The sequence below is a fragment of the Balaenoptera physalus genome (assembly GCF_965194825.1).
Source record: "Balaenoptera physalus genome assembly, chromosome: 2".
Lineage (NCBI taxonomy): Eukaryota > Metazoa > Chordata > Mammalia > Artiodactyla > Balaenopteridae > Balaenoptera > Balaenoptera physalus.
The window spans coordinates 107754344-107768943 of record NC_138883.1 but is presented as its reverse complement, the minus strand read 5'-3'; the positions used below and the strand labels follow the sequence as shown (position 1 = coordinate 107768943).

The 14600-nt window shown below is 50.3% G+C and overlaps 1 protein-coding gene across 8 annotated transcripts in view; it reads right to left on the bottom strand.

Annotated features, from left to right (window-relative positions):
* Window positions 1-14600, bottom strand: part of TLN2 (talin 2) — a 447219-nt gene that overhangs the window by 37710 nt on the left and 394909 nt on the right. For all 8 annotated transcript variants that reach the window (XM_082444639.1, XM_082444638.1, XM_082444643.1 and 5 more), the window contains 6 exons: window positions 14446-14592; window positions 8739-8905; window positions 7602-7785; window positions 3767-3892; window positions 3449-3565; window positions 1091-1276 (listed from right to left, as the gene is read on the bottom strand). In XM_082444639.1, the coding sequence (XP_082300765.1) occupies window positions 1091-1276; window positions 3449-3565; window positions 3767-3892; window positions 7602-7785; window positions 8739-8905; window positions 14446-14592 (927 nt within the window). The remainder of the gene's footprint in view (window positions 1-1090; window positions 1277-3448; window positions 3566-3766; window positions 3893-7601; window positions 7786-8738; window positions 8906-14445; window positions 14593-14600) is intronic.

Here is a 14600-nt window from a genome sequence, read left to right as displayed (position 1 = left end):
GCCCGACCCTCTTGCCACCCTCTGCTGCCCCTCCCACCCCCCTGCCTACCCCTGTTCCCCACGCTCTACCCTCCCCCACACCCAGGAGACCAGGAAATGCGGTGCTTTCTCCCACACCCAGCCCTTCAGCCTGGCTGCCTCACGCTGCCTTTGCCCAGGGAGCCCAGCCCACCCTACCCTTGCCAAGGAACCCGAGAGGCCATCGTCCGACCCCGCACCAGCTCTCCCCACAACTCACTGCACCACAAAGAAGGGCCCTGTTGCTGAGGACATCGAGCTGCAACAGCTGTTCTTCCCTTTCTGTGGCTCAGCCCCATCTGCCCACCACGGCAGGCGGGCCATCGATCCATCACGGAGCAGAAGTCAGGGTCCCTGGGCCACAGCTGTCCCTAGAAGGGTGGAGGGCTGGGGTGCAGGTGCTCAAAGGGAGGCTCTTACGGCTCTCTGGCTTAACAGATCAAAAATAAAGGGAAGGTCATAAAGCTCAGGTCTCCCCAGCTCCTTCCATGAGCACCGGCTTAGGGCAGCGGCCCCCGCCGTCTCCCCAAGGATCAGAAAAGCTGCTCCAAGACGTCTGGCACACAGAGCAAAAAGGCAGATCCCTGATGTTCTGTTTGGTTCCTCTCACTCACTGCCTCACCCAATTATGGCAACACCCCTCCGGGCACAGAATGGCTGCTGACCTATGGAAGCAGGAAAGGGTGCAGGCTGACGAGGGGTGTGGTTTTCCTTTGAAGGGCCTGGAACAAAATGCCACAGGCCTGCTTTACTACTGCCAGAGCAGCCTCCACTACAGCCCCTGTAAGAAGGTGTCCCGCCTATTTAGGAAGAACTGAGAGGTAAAGTGGGAGGGTCAGTCAGCAGGCCTACTCCATGCCCTCTCAGACACAAAACTGCCCCCGGAGAGTCACCTCCCAGGGGCTGACGGGCACACCTGCCTTCCCGCGTAGCCTATTACACACACAGGTTAAGGTACCGAGCGGCTCCCTTCTACACGTGGCCAGCCCCTCCCCCTCTCCAAACTGAACCCAACAGCTCAACCGTGACCGAACACTACCCTACCCACCCCAAACAACGCCAAGGCCTTTACCTTGCAAGCCGTCAACATATCTGACACGGCCTTCCGGCTCAGGTTGGCGGTGGCAATCACGTCCTCCTGTCGACACGAGTTCCCAGCTGCCACGGCTTTGGCTGTTGCCATGGTGATGCCTTTGGTCATCCTGATGGATTCCTCAGGTGATGATGTCTTTTCAGGTACCTCTTTGGACTGGAATACCTGGAAGTTAGAAATCGAAGTGCTGAAAAAATCAAAAAGGGAAGGACAGAAATAACTTATGCCTCCCCTACCGGCTGCGGCTCAGTGTCTGAAAACCGAGCCAGCCACGGGAAGAAACCGTCAAATGGCAGGAAATTAGAAATCTGAGTACAGTAATATCATTCTTGCTTTCAAGATTCCGGCGTGGATAAGCCTCACACACCTGTACTCGGCATTCATGGGGACAACGTGGGGAGGGAGAACGATCTACAGCATTAACTTGTTTGCCTTCGGAAACTGACACTCAGCGTGTATTCGTTACCCCCCTCTACCGGGGCGGGGTAGGGGGGGGGCATTGTGCGGCTTCCCAGTTCTCCTGGCCCATTCCTGCTCATGCTTCGGTAGTTCCCGGAAACTCCGCAGCCCAGGTGCTGGTTCCAGGGCAGGACTGACCTGGATGCATTGCTCTGGACTCGGCTCTCTCTCTTTAGGAGGGTGTGGGGCTGGGGGAAATGAAGCATTCAGTTTCTTCTATTCTTAGCCTTTCTTACAAATATAACTGCCTAATCGTGTGGAGGTGTTCAGGTCGAGTGTGCCGCGGTGACACGGTGAATTATTTAACAACACACACACACCTTTAGAGCTGAAGTAAATTACCCATGGTAAGTGAATATCCCACTTTAAAGTTCCACCTGCCAGTCAAGCCAGCCGTTTCTGCTTCCAGCCCACCTGCCATGGCTCTACCAAGAGTGATGGGTACCCTGGCTGTCCCTGTACATGAGGACTCCCGAACCAGGTGGGGCTGCTCTGTCTTCTGCCCTAGGCAGCCACGTTCCAGCAGGGAAGTCTTCCCGGAAGCAGAAAGGAGGACCCAGCCAGCATCCCCGCCATGTGCCAACCACTGTTAAACATCACCACTCCCCTAAAAATGAACAGCTACCGTCAGGCCGCCCAGGACCACCCCGGAATGCTACAGTGGAATGAACACGGACAGAGCTCTCCACACTAACGTGGGCCTTGGGACACACGCTCCTTTGGAAACCTCCTGTGTCCGTGAAAATGCACAGTCTGGGTCAATTCTAAACCACATCGGTAGACTTAGGTCGACCATGTGTCTGTAATTTCCCAAGAAAGCTCCAAATTTCAAATCGCTTCCATTGCCACCATTAGGCCCACCCACACCTGTCAGAATGTGTGTCCAGACTTTTGGTAAGAAACCCCCAGCCCGTGCAAGCAGGTTAGCACCAGGCAGCAGCCTTAAGGCCTGTATGTTTTAGTTTCTTCTCCGTGTGAGAACTAAGCACAACACCAACCAAGGCTGGATTCGTTAAAAACAGGACAAGAGAACCCAAGCCTCCACCAGCAAAACCCAACAGAATTGCTTGTCTCTACTGCTGCCCTTCAGCGGCTTGCGGCCCTCACAGGTGACCCTCTAAAGACGCCTCCTTCCAAAAGAGAAGCTGAATCTGTGATCAGACCTCCTATTAAACAGAAATCTCAGTTTGAAACTACTCATTTTTAGCATATTTCTATTTCTAGGGATAAGGATGATTCAATCCACAATTGTCTCGGGATCAAAAGAACAGGAGACAATCACAGTTTCACCAGGACACCCTCGCTCTGCGACGGTGGAACAAGGTAAGAGCGAACATGGGGTCAGCGTCTCTGAGATCAGACACCTCACACAGAAGGAAGCCTGACGTTAGAGGGAAGTGTCCCAGGTAAAGGCATCCAGGTTTTCCTAACAGCCAACCTCAGACTCCCAAATCCGTACGTGTGCAGCAGTGTGAGTGTTGCCGGTGGCAACGGGAATCAGGAGGGGCTACGTGGCTGCACAGTGTACACATCATTTAAACTCAAGGCGAGGCCAAGCGGCTACACTGAATTTTCCCTTTACCAGGACTCTTCTGTAGCACTTTCGTTTCACGCTGCAATTTTAGTGGAATTAAACCTGAATGGTCCCAAGCCATACATTAATTCATTTAATTACAATGACAAATTGATCCTAGCCAAACTCCGAGGTCAGTTTCACATGGGGTCTCCATGATACAAACGTACCAGCAGGCAGGCGAGTGGGCCTCCCTAGCTGAGGTGTTCCAGGTAAAACCTCTTTACGGTAGAAGTCTCAGAGAAGCTGCACTGGGGTCAGCTGCTGGATGTGGACCCTGAGGGAGGTGACTGGTTGCTCCTTACCGTGAGCTCCTGCTTCATGTACTCGATGGTGGCCTCAAGCGCCCGTGTGCCCCGGGTGGCCTCGTCCTCCACTGCCTTCACGGTCTTGAGGAGGGAGGTGACGTTGGTTACCATCACCTGCACGGGAAGAGATGTCAAGAGAATACAGGGAGTGCGCTGAGGTCCCATCCCTCCTTTTAGTTCCGGATCTAATGCCACGAGTACCAGCACCTCTAAGTGAGAAAGGAGCTCAGATGCACATCCTCCAATACTCTTGAGTGTGCATCTCTCACCGCAGCACCCCTGGCACGCTTGCCCCTAATTGGGGCTCCACTCTACCTTGGCGGCCCCCTTGAGCTGGTACATGGAGGGGTCATCGGCGGGCTTGCTGGCAGCTCCCTTGGTAGCACCGATGAGATCTGAGAGGGCCTTAGCCACGTCTTTGATGGCATTGATCAACACCACCTGAAAGAGAGCATGGGCCCAGCTGAGCAGGCTGCACCTAGAGCACACAGCCCAAGAGCAGGGCTCTCCATCAGCAGCTCCCAAACCTGCAGCACAGGAGAATTCCCAGGAACCACCCTTGGAGACTCTGATGCGAGGCTGGGTGGAAAACCAGATTGCAGACTTGAAGAAGCTCCCTAAGGGAGTCAGATGCTGAGCCAGAAAGCAGGACCCCGGTAGATTTAGCATATTCAGAAACACCGCCTAGCTGGCGGCTCTGCTGACAAGCTGCCTATGAAAGGATGAGGGCAGCTAGGCAGACACCCCGAGATGCCATGCCACGCACCTGTGCCCGGAACTGGTCACCAAAACCACTGAGAACAAAATGCAAGCCTTCTGCCCTGGCTTGCAAGGCCTCCGTGGCAGCCCACCTGCGTCCCCAGACTTGGTTCCTGGGATCCTGACTCACTCAGCATGTTATAGGCATGTGGGTCTGTCTCTCTTCCCTATTGGAAATCCTCCCTCATTCCAACCTCAGGGCCTCTGCTCTTGTTCCCCTCTCTACTTGGAACCCGGCTTTTCTCATCCTTCAGGTCTCAGCTCAAATGTCACGTCCTCAGAGACCCTTCCTGACCACTCTAGTTATAAGCCCACCCCCAATGAAACTCCCTCAGCTTGCCCTGTTTTATTTATAGCACTTAGCAGTATGTGGAATTACTTTATTATTTTTTCACTTATACACCATCTGTCTTCTTCCTCGACTTGGATGGAAGCTGTAGGAGGGCCGGCCTGGTCTTCTGTCTGTTGTGTTTTGCACTCAGGACAGGACCTAGCGTGTAGTGGGCCCTCAGCAAATACTCACGGAATGAGTGAATATACAGATGTGTACCCATGTAACACTGGATGGAACACAATATCTTCACTCTTCTAACTGAACAGACACCACGGGCCACTTCTTCTGTGTGTTAGACTTGGAATCTCAAATACCAGGCATATTTAGGAATTACATGATATTGGGTATTACATTTAAGTTTTCTGGGTCCAGCAGCTACAATAACAACTCCTACTTCTAAAACAACAACTTCCCTTCGTTGAGGGCAATGTTCCAGATGCCGAGCCAAGCACAATGCGCATTATCTTATTTAACCCTCATCACTGCCACTTTGAGTGGGAACTATGTTGCTCGTGTCCACACTGGCAGAGGCTGGGAATGGCAAGGTTGGGATTCAGACTCTGGTCAGTGTGATCACAAGGGCCACGGTCTTCACCTCCACACTGTATTATGCTCTATGGCCCTGGCTCCTCATCTACAAATGGGGTGAGCAGTGCCAGCCCTGCCCATTTACCGCACTGCTGGCAGGATGAACTGAATAATGGACGTGAAAACGTCTTAGAAACTCTAGCGTCCCAGAACCTGCAAGCACAGCCACGCCATGACTGCCCAGCCTCCCAACCCTCCCCGTCTCCATCCCGTGGCTTCTCACCCACAGGGTGCACGGGATCTCTGTCAACCTCTGAAACCACAGGGCAGCTCGGGCTGTGACGGGGCTCGTGAAGAGGGGGCTAATGGTGGGGACCACCATGGGGAGGCACAGCGGGCAGGTGTGCTGCCGACACCTGGCGTACACTGTCCCATCCCGGGTCACCGCACAGCGACCAGCGAGTGGGCACATTTTTCTGAGGGGACATCTCCCACTGGTGGTCTCAAAAGAAGTTGGGCCCTAGGACATCTAGACCATTTGGGAGTTTAAGCCTCTAAGCAATTCGATACATTTCTCTGTATCCAAAGATTTAAATCCTCCCAGCTGATTCATTCCAAGTTGAGCCGGACTAGGGGAAAGTGTGGGTTCCATCCCCACTGATGCGTTTTCTAGCTTTTCCTTCCTCCATGGGGGTAAGAACAATACCCAGGCAGAGACTTCCGTGAGTGCTTCGCATTCCGGAGGCAGCCAATCTGAGCTCTGATGTTATCAAAGAGAAAGTCAGCAGAAGGAGTAAAAAGCCAACAGATGGAATGTTTCCTTTATGGAGCTCCGCTCCAGCAGAGGACATCAGGAAGGGAAGGGTCACAGCCGTGTGGGAGCAAAGCTGGTGGCCCTGTGCTCACCAGAACAGTAGCTGTCGTCAACCCTGGCGCTGGATGGTAGGAGGTTCTCTCTCCAGTGTTGTCCAAATGGGCCGAATAGGCTCGTTTACTGAGTATGGTTTAAGCAGTGAAAACTGAAGTGTTTACCACACTGGGGTTGAAATAGCAGAGGGATTTTTAAGTTTTGCACTCGGGAGTGGGGAGAATCCATCAATGACGGCCACGGTTGGCTGTTAGTTCAGCAAGAGCTGAACTGCTTTGCTGGGTATCTACGATGTGTGGGAGCAGTGCTTGGTGTGTAGGTTTCAAAGATCAATAAACCATGATTCCTGTCCTTGAGGAGCTGATGGTCTAGGCTGGGGAACCAAGGACCAGGTAGGCAATGGCAGTAAAGTGGCTAAATCCAAAGCAGAGCGTCACAGAGCGTGGAGCCCTTCCGTGCCCCTCAGCTCCTCTCTCTCCTCCCCTTCAGAGCCAAACTTTTCAAGTGGGGTGTCTATACACACTAGCTTCCTTCCTTCACCCGCATCTGGCCACTGCTCACTTACAGCCCTGGCTGGGTGGCCACTGCCCTCCACGGCCCTGGGCCTGGCTCTCAGACCTTTGTCTTTCTTGCTGCCTTGGCTGCATCTCTGGTGGGTTGCAGCACTCCTTCCTCTTAACATCAGGTCCCTGGCTTTCCTCCTACCAGCTGCTTCTCAGTCTCCTTAGGTATCTCTTTCTCCTGAAGATGGTCCTCAATAGTGGATTCTTCAGCTCCGCCTTGATCCCTTCTCCTCTTCCTTCCGCAGACGGTGGTTGCAGTCACTGTCTGTCGGCCAATAACCCCTACATCCACATCCCCCAAACTGAGCAGGCGCAAGCCTACACGCTTGTTCTGCCTGAGTGTCTCTCTGGAACATCCAATGCCACACGCTGCAAACCGAACTCACCTGCATCTCCGCCTGGGGCAGCCCTCCCTCCAGGGAGCCCCAGCTGGGCACATGGAGCCACCGTCCATTCACTGATCTAGCCTGAAACGCGCAGTCATCCCGGCCTCCCGCCTCTCCCTCATCTCCAACGTTCACTGTGTCCAGTTGTTTACCAAGCCCAGCTGAGTCTTCTTTTTTTTTTTTTTTTTTAATTTATTTATTTATTTTATTTTATTTTTGGCTGTGTTGGGTCTTCGTTTCTGTGCCAGGGCTTTCTCTAGTTGCGGCAAGCGGGGGCCACTCTTCATCGCGGTGCGCGGGCCTCTCACTATCGCGGCCTCTCTTGTTGCGGAGCACAGGCTCCAGACGCACAGGCTCAGTAGTTGTGGCTCACGGGGCTAGTTGCTCCGCGGCATGTGGGATCTTCCCAGACCAGGGCTCAAACCCGTGTCCCCTGCATTGGCAGGCAGATTCTCAACCACTGCGCCACCAGGGAAGCCCCCCAGCTGAGTCTTTACAGACTCCTCTCAAATCTTCTGGCTTATCTCCATAGCCACGGCCACACCACAGTCCATGCCACTATCCTGCCTAGATAACTGCTTCCTACCAGTCCCCAAACCACAGACGCACCCGTGCACATGTTGTCCACTCCCAAAGTTCCTATTTTGCCTTTGCTTTCTTCTGAGGCCTGGCGCACAGTGTCTGTGGGACCACGAGGCCCGCCCGTACCTACCTGGGTCTCGGGGTCGTCAGAGCCCAGGCTGGCGGCCCCCAGCTTGACCACCTCGGCGAGCTGGGTGATGGTGGCTGCCGAGGACTGGGCTGCCTGGGCCAGCTTGTCTGGAGTGGATGCAGCCCCCGAAACCAGCAATTTCGTGTCTTCCACCAAGGCCTTGGCTGTCTTCAGAATGTTCTCCCTGAAAAAGGTGGGAGAGCACGGGGAGGAGGAGAGAAAAAGGGCAGAGCTTGGTCACTGGTAGTCAGGAGGAAAAGAAACCCTTCTAGGGGCTTTTGTTAAAGGGCGTTGAAGAAGAGAGGTGATGCGTTTCTCCTCCCTTAATAGGAGGCTCTCATCTTCCATGTAAGAGAATTAGGAGAGAGGAGAGGAAAGTCAGCCCAGAATTCACATAGTCGATTCATGGTAAAGCTTCAATTAAAGATTCAGGCTCATCAGTTTGGCCCCCTTCCCCCCGCCCTGTAGCTTCTTCCCTGGGGTTCCTACTATCCCTGAAAATATGTCATAGTTACAGGGACGTGTGAGGACACATGGGTCAGGGGACCTTGCCCTGGACATCACAGTCCCAGGGGCTGGGTTCTGGAAGGGGTGACAGGGCACTGGGAATCTCCTCCCCTGCCCAGTCCTGGGGCTGAAGAGAGAGGAAGAAAGGTGCTGGACATGTGGTGAGGACATGTGGGGTCTCCAGCAGCAAACGGAGACCCTGGTACCAGTCTCTGAAGCAGAGTCTCAAGAGTCTAAAGAGCCCGGGAGAGACAGCAGGCTCGGAGCTTCACTGTTCACTTAGGTAAGAGCTACATGCCTGCCTGGGCCACTACCAGTCCTACTAGGGATGGTGAAAAAATCAGAGGCACAGCTTTTTAGCTTAGAAAGCAAAAAGATCAAAAAGCTATCCTCTGCTGGAGCAGACTGGATTTAGGCTGTGAGAGGCAAAACTGGAACACAACTCTGTTTGCAGTTGAGAAAAGGCACTTATTTTGATTACGTGGGTCACTTCCCCCACTTGAGCGTCCTGTTGAAATCAAAATGGATATAACCACATTTCTGGCTCTTGGGCAGCATCTCCAAAGTCCATCAGGCCATACTGAACCTCTCCCCATCCAGGAGCCCACAGGACAGCCTTCACTCCCATACCTGTGGTCGGCGAAGGTCTCGTTGTTCTCTGCGTTCAGGGTCCCTGCAGTCGCAAACATGATGGTGGTGTCCAGGTCGGCGATGATCCCAGACACAGCAGTGGCAGCTGTGATACATGCCTGGGTCCCCTTGTTCCCAGCTTGGAGAGCTGACAGCACCAAGGACACCTATAGGCAGAGAGGAAATGTCAGGGGGTGTGGAAGACGGAGAAAATATAACCCATAGGTTTTCAGACTACAAAAAAAAGGAAACACTGCAAAGAATGCTCAAAAAATAGAAGAGGAGGAAACTCTTCCAAACTCATTTTATGAGGCCAAAATTACTCTGATACCAAAACCAGGCAAGGATGCCACAAGAAAATAAAATTACAGGACAATATCCCTGATGAACACAGATGCAAAAATCCTCAACAAAATATCAGCAAACCAAACTCAACAATACAGTAAAAGTATCACACACCATGATCAAGTGGGATTTATTCCAGGGATGCAAGGATGGTTCAACATCTGCATATCAGTCAATGTGATACACCACATTTACAAAATGAAGGGTAAAAATCATATAGTCATCTTAATAAATGCAGAAAAAGCATTTGACAAAATTCAACACCTGTTTATGATAAAAACTCTCAATAGAGTGGGTATAGAGAGAACATACCTCAATATAATAAAGTCCACATACAACAAGCCAAAAGCTAACATCATATTCAAAGGTGAAAAGCTAAAAGCTTTAGACAAGAAATAAAAGTCATCCAAACTGGAAAGAAGTAAAACTGTCACAATTTGCAGATGACATGATATTATATGTAGAAAACCCTGATGACTCCATAAAAAAAAAAAATTTAGAATAAATGAATTCAGCAAACTTGCAGGATACAAAATCAATAAACAAAAATCTATTGTGTGTCTATACACTAACAACAAACATCAGAAAGAGAAATTAAGAAAACAATCCCATTTACAATTGCATCAAAAAGAACAGAATACCTAGGAATAAATTTAACCAAGGAGGTGAAAGACCTGTATATTGAAAACTACAAGACATCAAAGAAAGAAACTGAAGAAGGCACAAATAAATGAAAACATATTCTGTGCTCATGGATTAGAAGAATATTGTTAAAATAGTAGTTTGGTAGTATAAAACACTACCAAAACCAGTATGCAATTCAATGCAATTCTTATCAAAATTAAAATGGGGGCTTCCCTGGTGGCGCAGTGGTTAAGAATCCACCTGCCAATGCAGGGGACATGGGTTCAAGCCATGGTCTGGGAAGATCTCACATGCCATGGAGCAACTAAGCCTGTGCACCACAACTACTGAGCCTGTGCTCTAGAGCCCACAAGCCACAACTACTGAGTCCACGTGCCATGACTACTGAAGCCCGCACATCTAGAGCCCATGCTCCACAACAAGAGAAGCCACCACAACAAGAAGCCTGAGCACCGCAACGAAGAGTAGCCCCTGCTCACTGCAACTAAAGAAAGCCTGTGCGCAGCAACGAAGACCCAACGCAGCCCAAAAAAAAAAAAAAAATTAAAATGGCATTTTTCATAGAAAATGAACAAACAATCCTAAAATTTGTATGGAACCATAAAATATCCCAAATAGCCAAAGCAATTTTGAGAAAGAAGAACAAAACTGGAGGCATAATGCTTTCTGATTTCAAACTATATCGCAAAGCAACAGTAATTAAAACAGTATGGTAATGGCATAAAAAAAGACACGTAGATTAATGGAATAGATAGTCCAGAAATAAACCCATTCATATATGATCAATTAATTGATGACAAAGGAGCCAAGAATATACAATGGGGAAAGACCAGTCTGTTCAATAAATGGTGTTGAGAAAACTGGACAGCCACATGCAAAAGAATCAAACTGGACCATTATCGTACACTATACCAAAAAATTAACTCAAAATGGATTAAATATAAGATCTGAATGTAAGACCTGAAACCCCTAGAAGAAAATATAGCTGGTCACTTCCTTGACATAGGTCTTGGGTCTTGGCAATGAATCTGACACCAAAAGCACAGGAAACAAAAGCAAAAATAAACAAGTGGGACTATATCAAACTAAAAAGTTTCTGCACAGGAAAGGAAACCACCAACAAAATGAAAAGGCAATCTACTGAATGGGAGAAAATATTGATATTTGCAAATCATATATCTGGTAAACATATAAAGAATTCATACAACTCAATAGCAAAAAAAAAAAAATCTGATTTTAAAAATGGGAAGAATACCTCAATGGATATTTTTCCGAAAAAGATACACAGACGGCCAACAGGCACATGTAAATATGCTCCACGTAATTGTCAGGGAAATGCAAATCAAAACCACAATGAGATATCACCTTACATCTGTCAGAATGTTAATTATCAAAATGAAGTAAAAAGTGTTGGCAAAGATGTAGAGGAAAGTGAACCCTTACGCACCTTTGGTGGGAATAAAAATTGGTGCAGCCCTATATGAAAAACAGTATGGAGGTTCCTCAAAACATTAAACATAGAACTACCATGTGATCCCACAATTTTACTTTTGGGTATTTATTCAAAGAAAATGAAAACACTAACTCAAAAAGATATATGTGCCCCCATGTTCACTGTAGCACTATTTATAAGAGCCAAGACAAGGAAAAAACCCAAGTGTCCATCGATGGATGAATGGATAAAAAAAATGTGGTACATATACACAATGGAATATTATTCAGCCATAAATAAGAATGAAATCTTGCCATTTTTGACAACATGAATGGACATCAAAGGCATTATGCTAACTGAAATAAGTCAGAGAAAGACAAATACTGCATGACCTCTCTTTTATGTGGAATCTTAAAACAAAAACAAACACCAAGCTCATAGAGAGAACAGACTGGTGCTTGCCAGAGGTGGGGGATGAGGGGTAGGAGAAATGGGTGAACTGTTTTCGTTTTAGTCTAAATAAATTGAATAAAAATGAAAACAAAACAAAAAAACAATCAAACTCATAGAAAAAGAGGTCAGATTTGTGGTTATGGCAGGGGGTTGGGTAGGGTGGGGTGGTGGTGAGATTGAAGGAAGGTGGTCAAAAGGCACGAACTTCCAGTTTTAAGAAAGTCCTACGGATGCAATGCACAACATGATGACTATAGTTAACACTGCTTTGTGATCTTTATGAAAGTTGTTAAAATCCTAAGAGTTCTTATCACAATGAAAAAATATACAGACATGTATACTTTTTGTATTGATATGAGATGAGGGATGTTAACTAAACTTATTGTAATCATTTCATGACATACATAAGAAAGCATGATGCTGTGCAACCTAACTTAAACAGTGCTATATGTCAATTATACTTCAATAAAACTGGAAAAAAAAAAAAAGGTAAAACAAAACAGAACAGTGAATTTTCTCTCCGGGAGTCAATGCGGCTCAGGGGTTACCAGCACAGTTTGGAGTCAACAGCCTGCCTGAATCAGAGCACTGCTATTTGCTGGCTACACGACTTGGGCAGGCTGTTTCACCTCTCCAAGTCTCAGTTTCCTCATCTGGAAAAGGGGGCTATTACTTCTTGCCAATCAGGGTTGATAGGAGGAGTAAGTGGTGGAAAAATGCACGTAAATTACTAGGCAGGTAATAAGGGTTTACTAGAGGGTAGATGCTACTCTACTTGATGCTTCTGAAATCACAAAGAGGGATAAGGATCGGGCTCCCGTAAAAGGTGTGGCTGTTTCTGTCCCCTCTGATCAGGTTTTCTGTAGAACAGCCCTCTGCTAACACTTGTCACTCCTTCCCTCGGCTGCCTCTTGTCTAGAAGTTCTTCATAGTGGACCCCAGAGAGGACCCCCTCGTGTAAACTCTCCACCCACCACTCCCTCGCACCATCATCTGCCACCAGCAGGTTGGCTAACGTGTTCACTCCAGTGCCTTCCACGCCAGAAACCCTCTGCTGGCACCTGTCACCCCTCCAGTGCACCCTCATGTCCCTATAGACACCTTCCTACAAGGCAAGCTGGACCCACCACACCCCTGGGGACAGCTCTCCCCCTGCTGTGGAGAGGAGCTGAGCTCCCTTCACAACTGGATCCCATCTCCCAGGCCTCCCCCCACGTTCCTGCCACACAAGCCCCCTCCTTCCTTCCTCACCCACCCCCTCTCTTGCCCTTTTGGGTCTGCCCTCCTGGCTGGACACAATCACACAGACACACCTAGACAGGTAAGAAAGACGGCAGGTGGAGGTGGGAGGGCAGGAGATGGGCAGGGCAGAGGAATGTAGCAGGAAACTGCCCAAAAGGCTAGATGCTCTGCCCGAGCCGACCCCCTGCCTCTGACCCTTCTCCTGGTGTCCTGAGTCAGGGATCCTCTGCTGGAGGAGCGGTAAGACGGAGGCCAGCTCAGGAAGACCAGGCTGCTTGGCCACGCTCACCAGCACCATGCAGCTTGGACCCCCTCCTTCCCTCCCTCGTTCTCCTGTTCCAAGGTTTCCTACGGGGGAACTTGGCACGAGTAACTTCAACAACAAGGAAGGGCTTTCAATGGAGGGAGAGCGCCTTCCTCGAGCTGAGAGATTTATTTCCTCATCCTGGGGAGGCCAGGGAGGCCTGGACAGTCCTGTGGGCTGCGGGAGACTGATGTCCGGCTGTGGCGAGGGGCCTCGTACAGAGCAGCCTCTGTCCAGGCAGTTTCCAGGGGAGGGTCCCCCCTCCCACCCCTCAAGTCCTGCTGCCAAGCTTCTCAACGGTGCAGAGCTCTCTGTCCTGTGACCCAAGTGAAGGAGAGGGAAACACCAGCAAAGCACGGATGCTGCCGCCGGCACCTCAAGCGGCTTGCACAGCAGCTGCCCTGAAAAATGACTCTGAGAAATAAGCCAAGTAAAACCATCAGCAAACTGTGGGAGAGTCAAGGAACTACTGGGAACGAAGGGATGTTCAGAACGGGGCGCTGTGAACCATGGAAAACTTCCAGGGAGAAGGGAGTGTTGGAGGGCAGAGAGACAGGGAACAGCGCCTAGAATTTACTAAGCGTTGAACAGTGTGCCTGGCACTGTGCCAGGCTCTTTGACCCGTATCGCTGCATGTAATCTACACACCCCGTAGGCCAGGTATTCTCTTTCTTCATCCTTCCTTTACTGATGGGGAAGTTGAGGCTTGGCAGGGTGAAGTAGCTTAGCTGAGACCCTAGAGTCCCATGCACTACGCTATGTGATTCTCTCTACAAACAGCTGCCGACAGTCAGAAAACTTCCTGCCAGCTCCTGCTCTCCCGTCACGGTGCCATGTGACTTCGCGGGTGCCAACCCTCCTCACTGCACTGTCTCATCTGGAAATAAAGAGGTCACAAAAGAGGAGCTGTGGGTCCTTGTTGCTCACCCCCAGCACCTGGGAGCCTCTCTGAGAAGGGAGCCTGGCGGCAAAAGTGTGCAAAGGGGCTGCAGGGAGCGGCTCCTGGCACTGACTGTGACTTGGGACACCACCTGGCCAGTCTGTCCACAGGAGAGACTTCCAAGTTGACCGCCAGGGCCCTGACCTCTGTGGGACTGTCCTTCTCACGCTCTCAGTTTCTCAGGACCACAGATCACCCCCAGCTGCCTGATGTGCCCCGGCCCTGGGGAGACCCTGGGTGGGAGGGAAGACGATCAGACCTAACCCAGCTGGCTGGTTTTTGGCTTAGTTTCCTGGTCTGTCCCTGGTCTCGGCGGGTCCCGCCTGCCCTGAGGGCTGCTCCTTACCTTCTCCGTGACCGCGCGGGCACACTCGATCAGCTCCCTTTTGGTGTAGCTGTCCGTGGGGCACACCTGGAGGGCCCCCGCCTTCTGCACCAGGAAGATGCAGCCGTGGCCCAGGTCCTGCACCCGAGTGCGAATCTGGAAGCCAATCTGTGGAG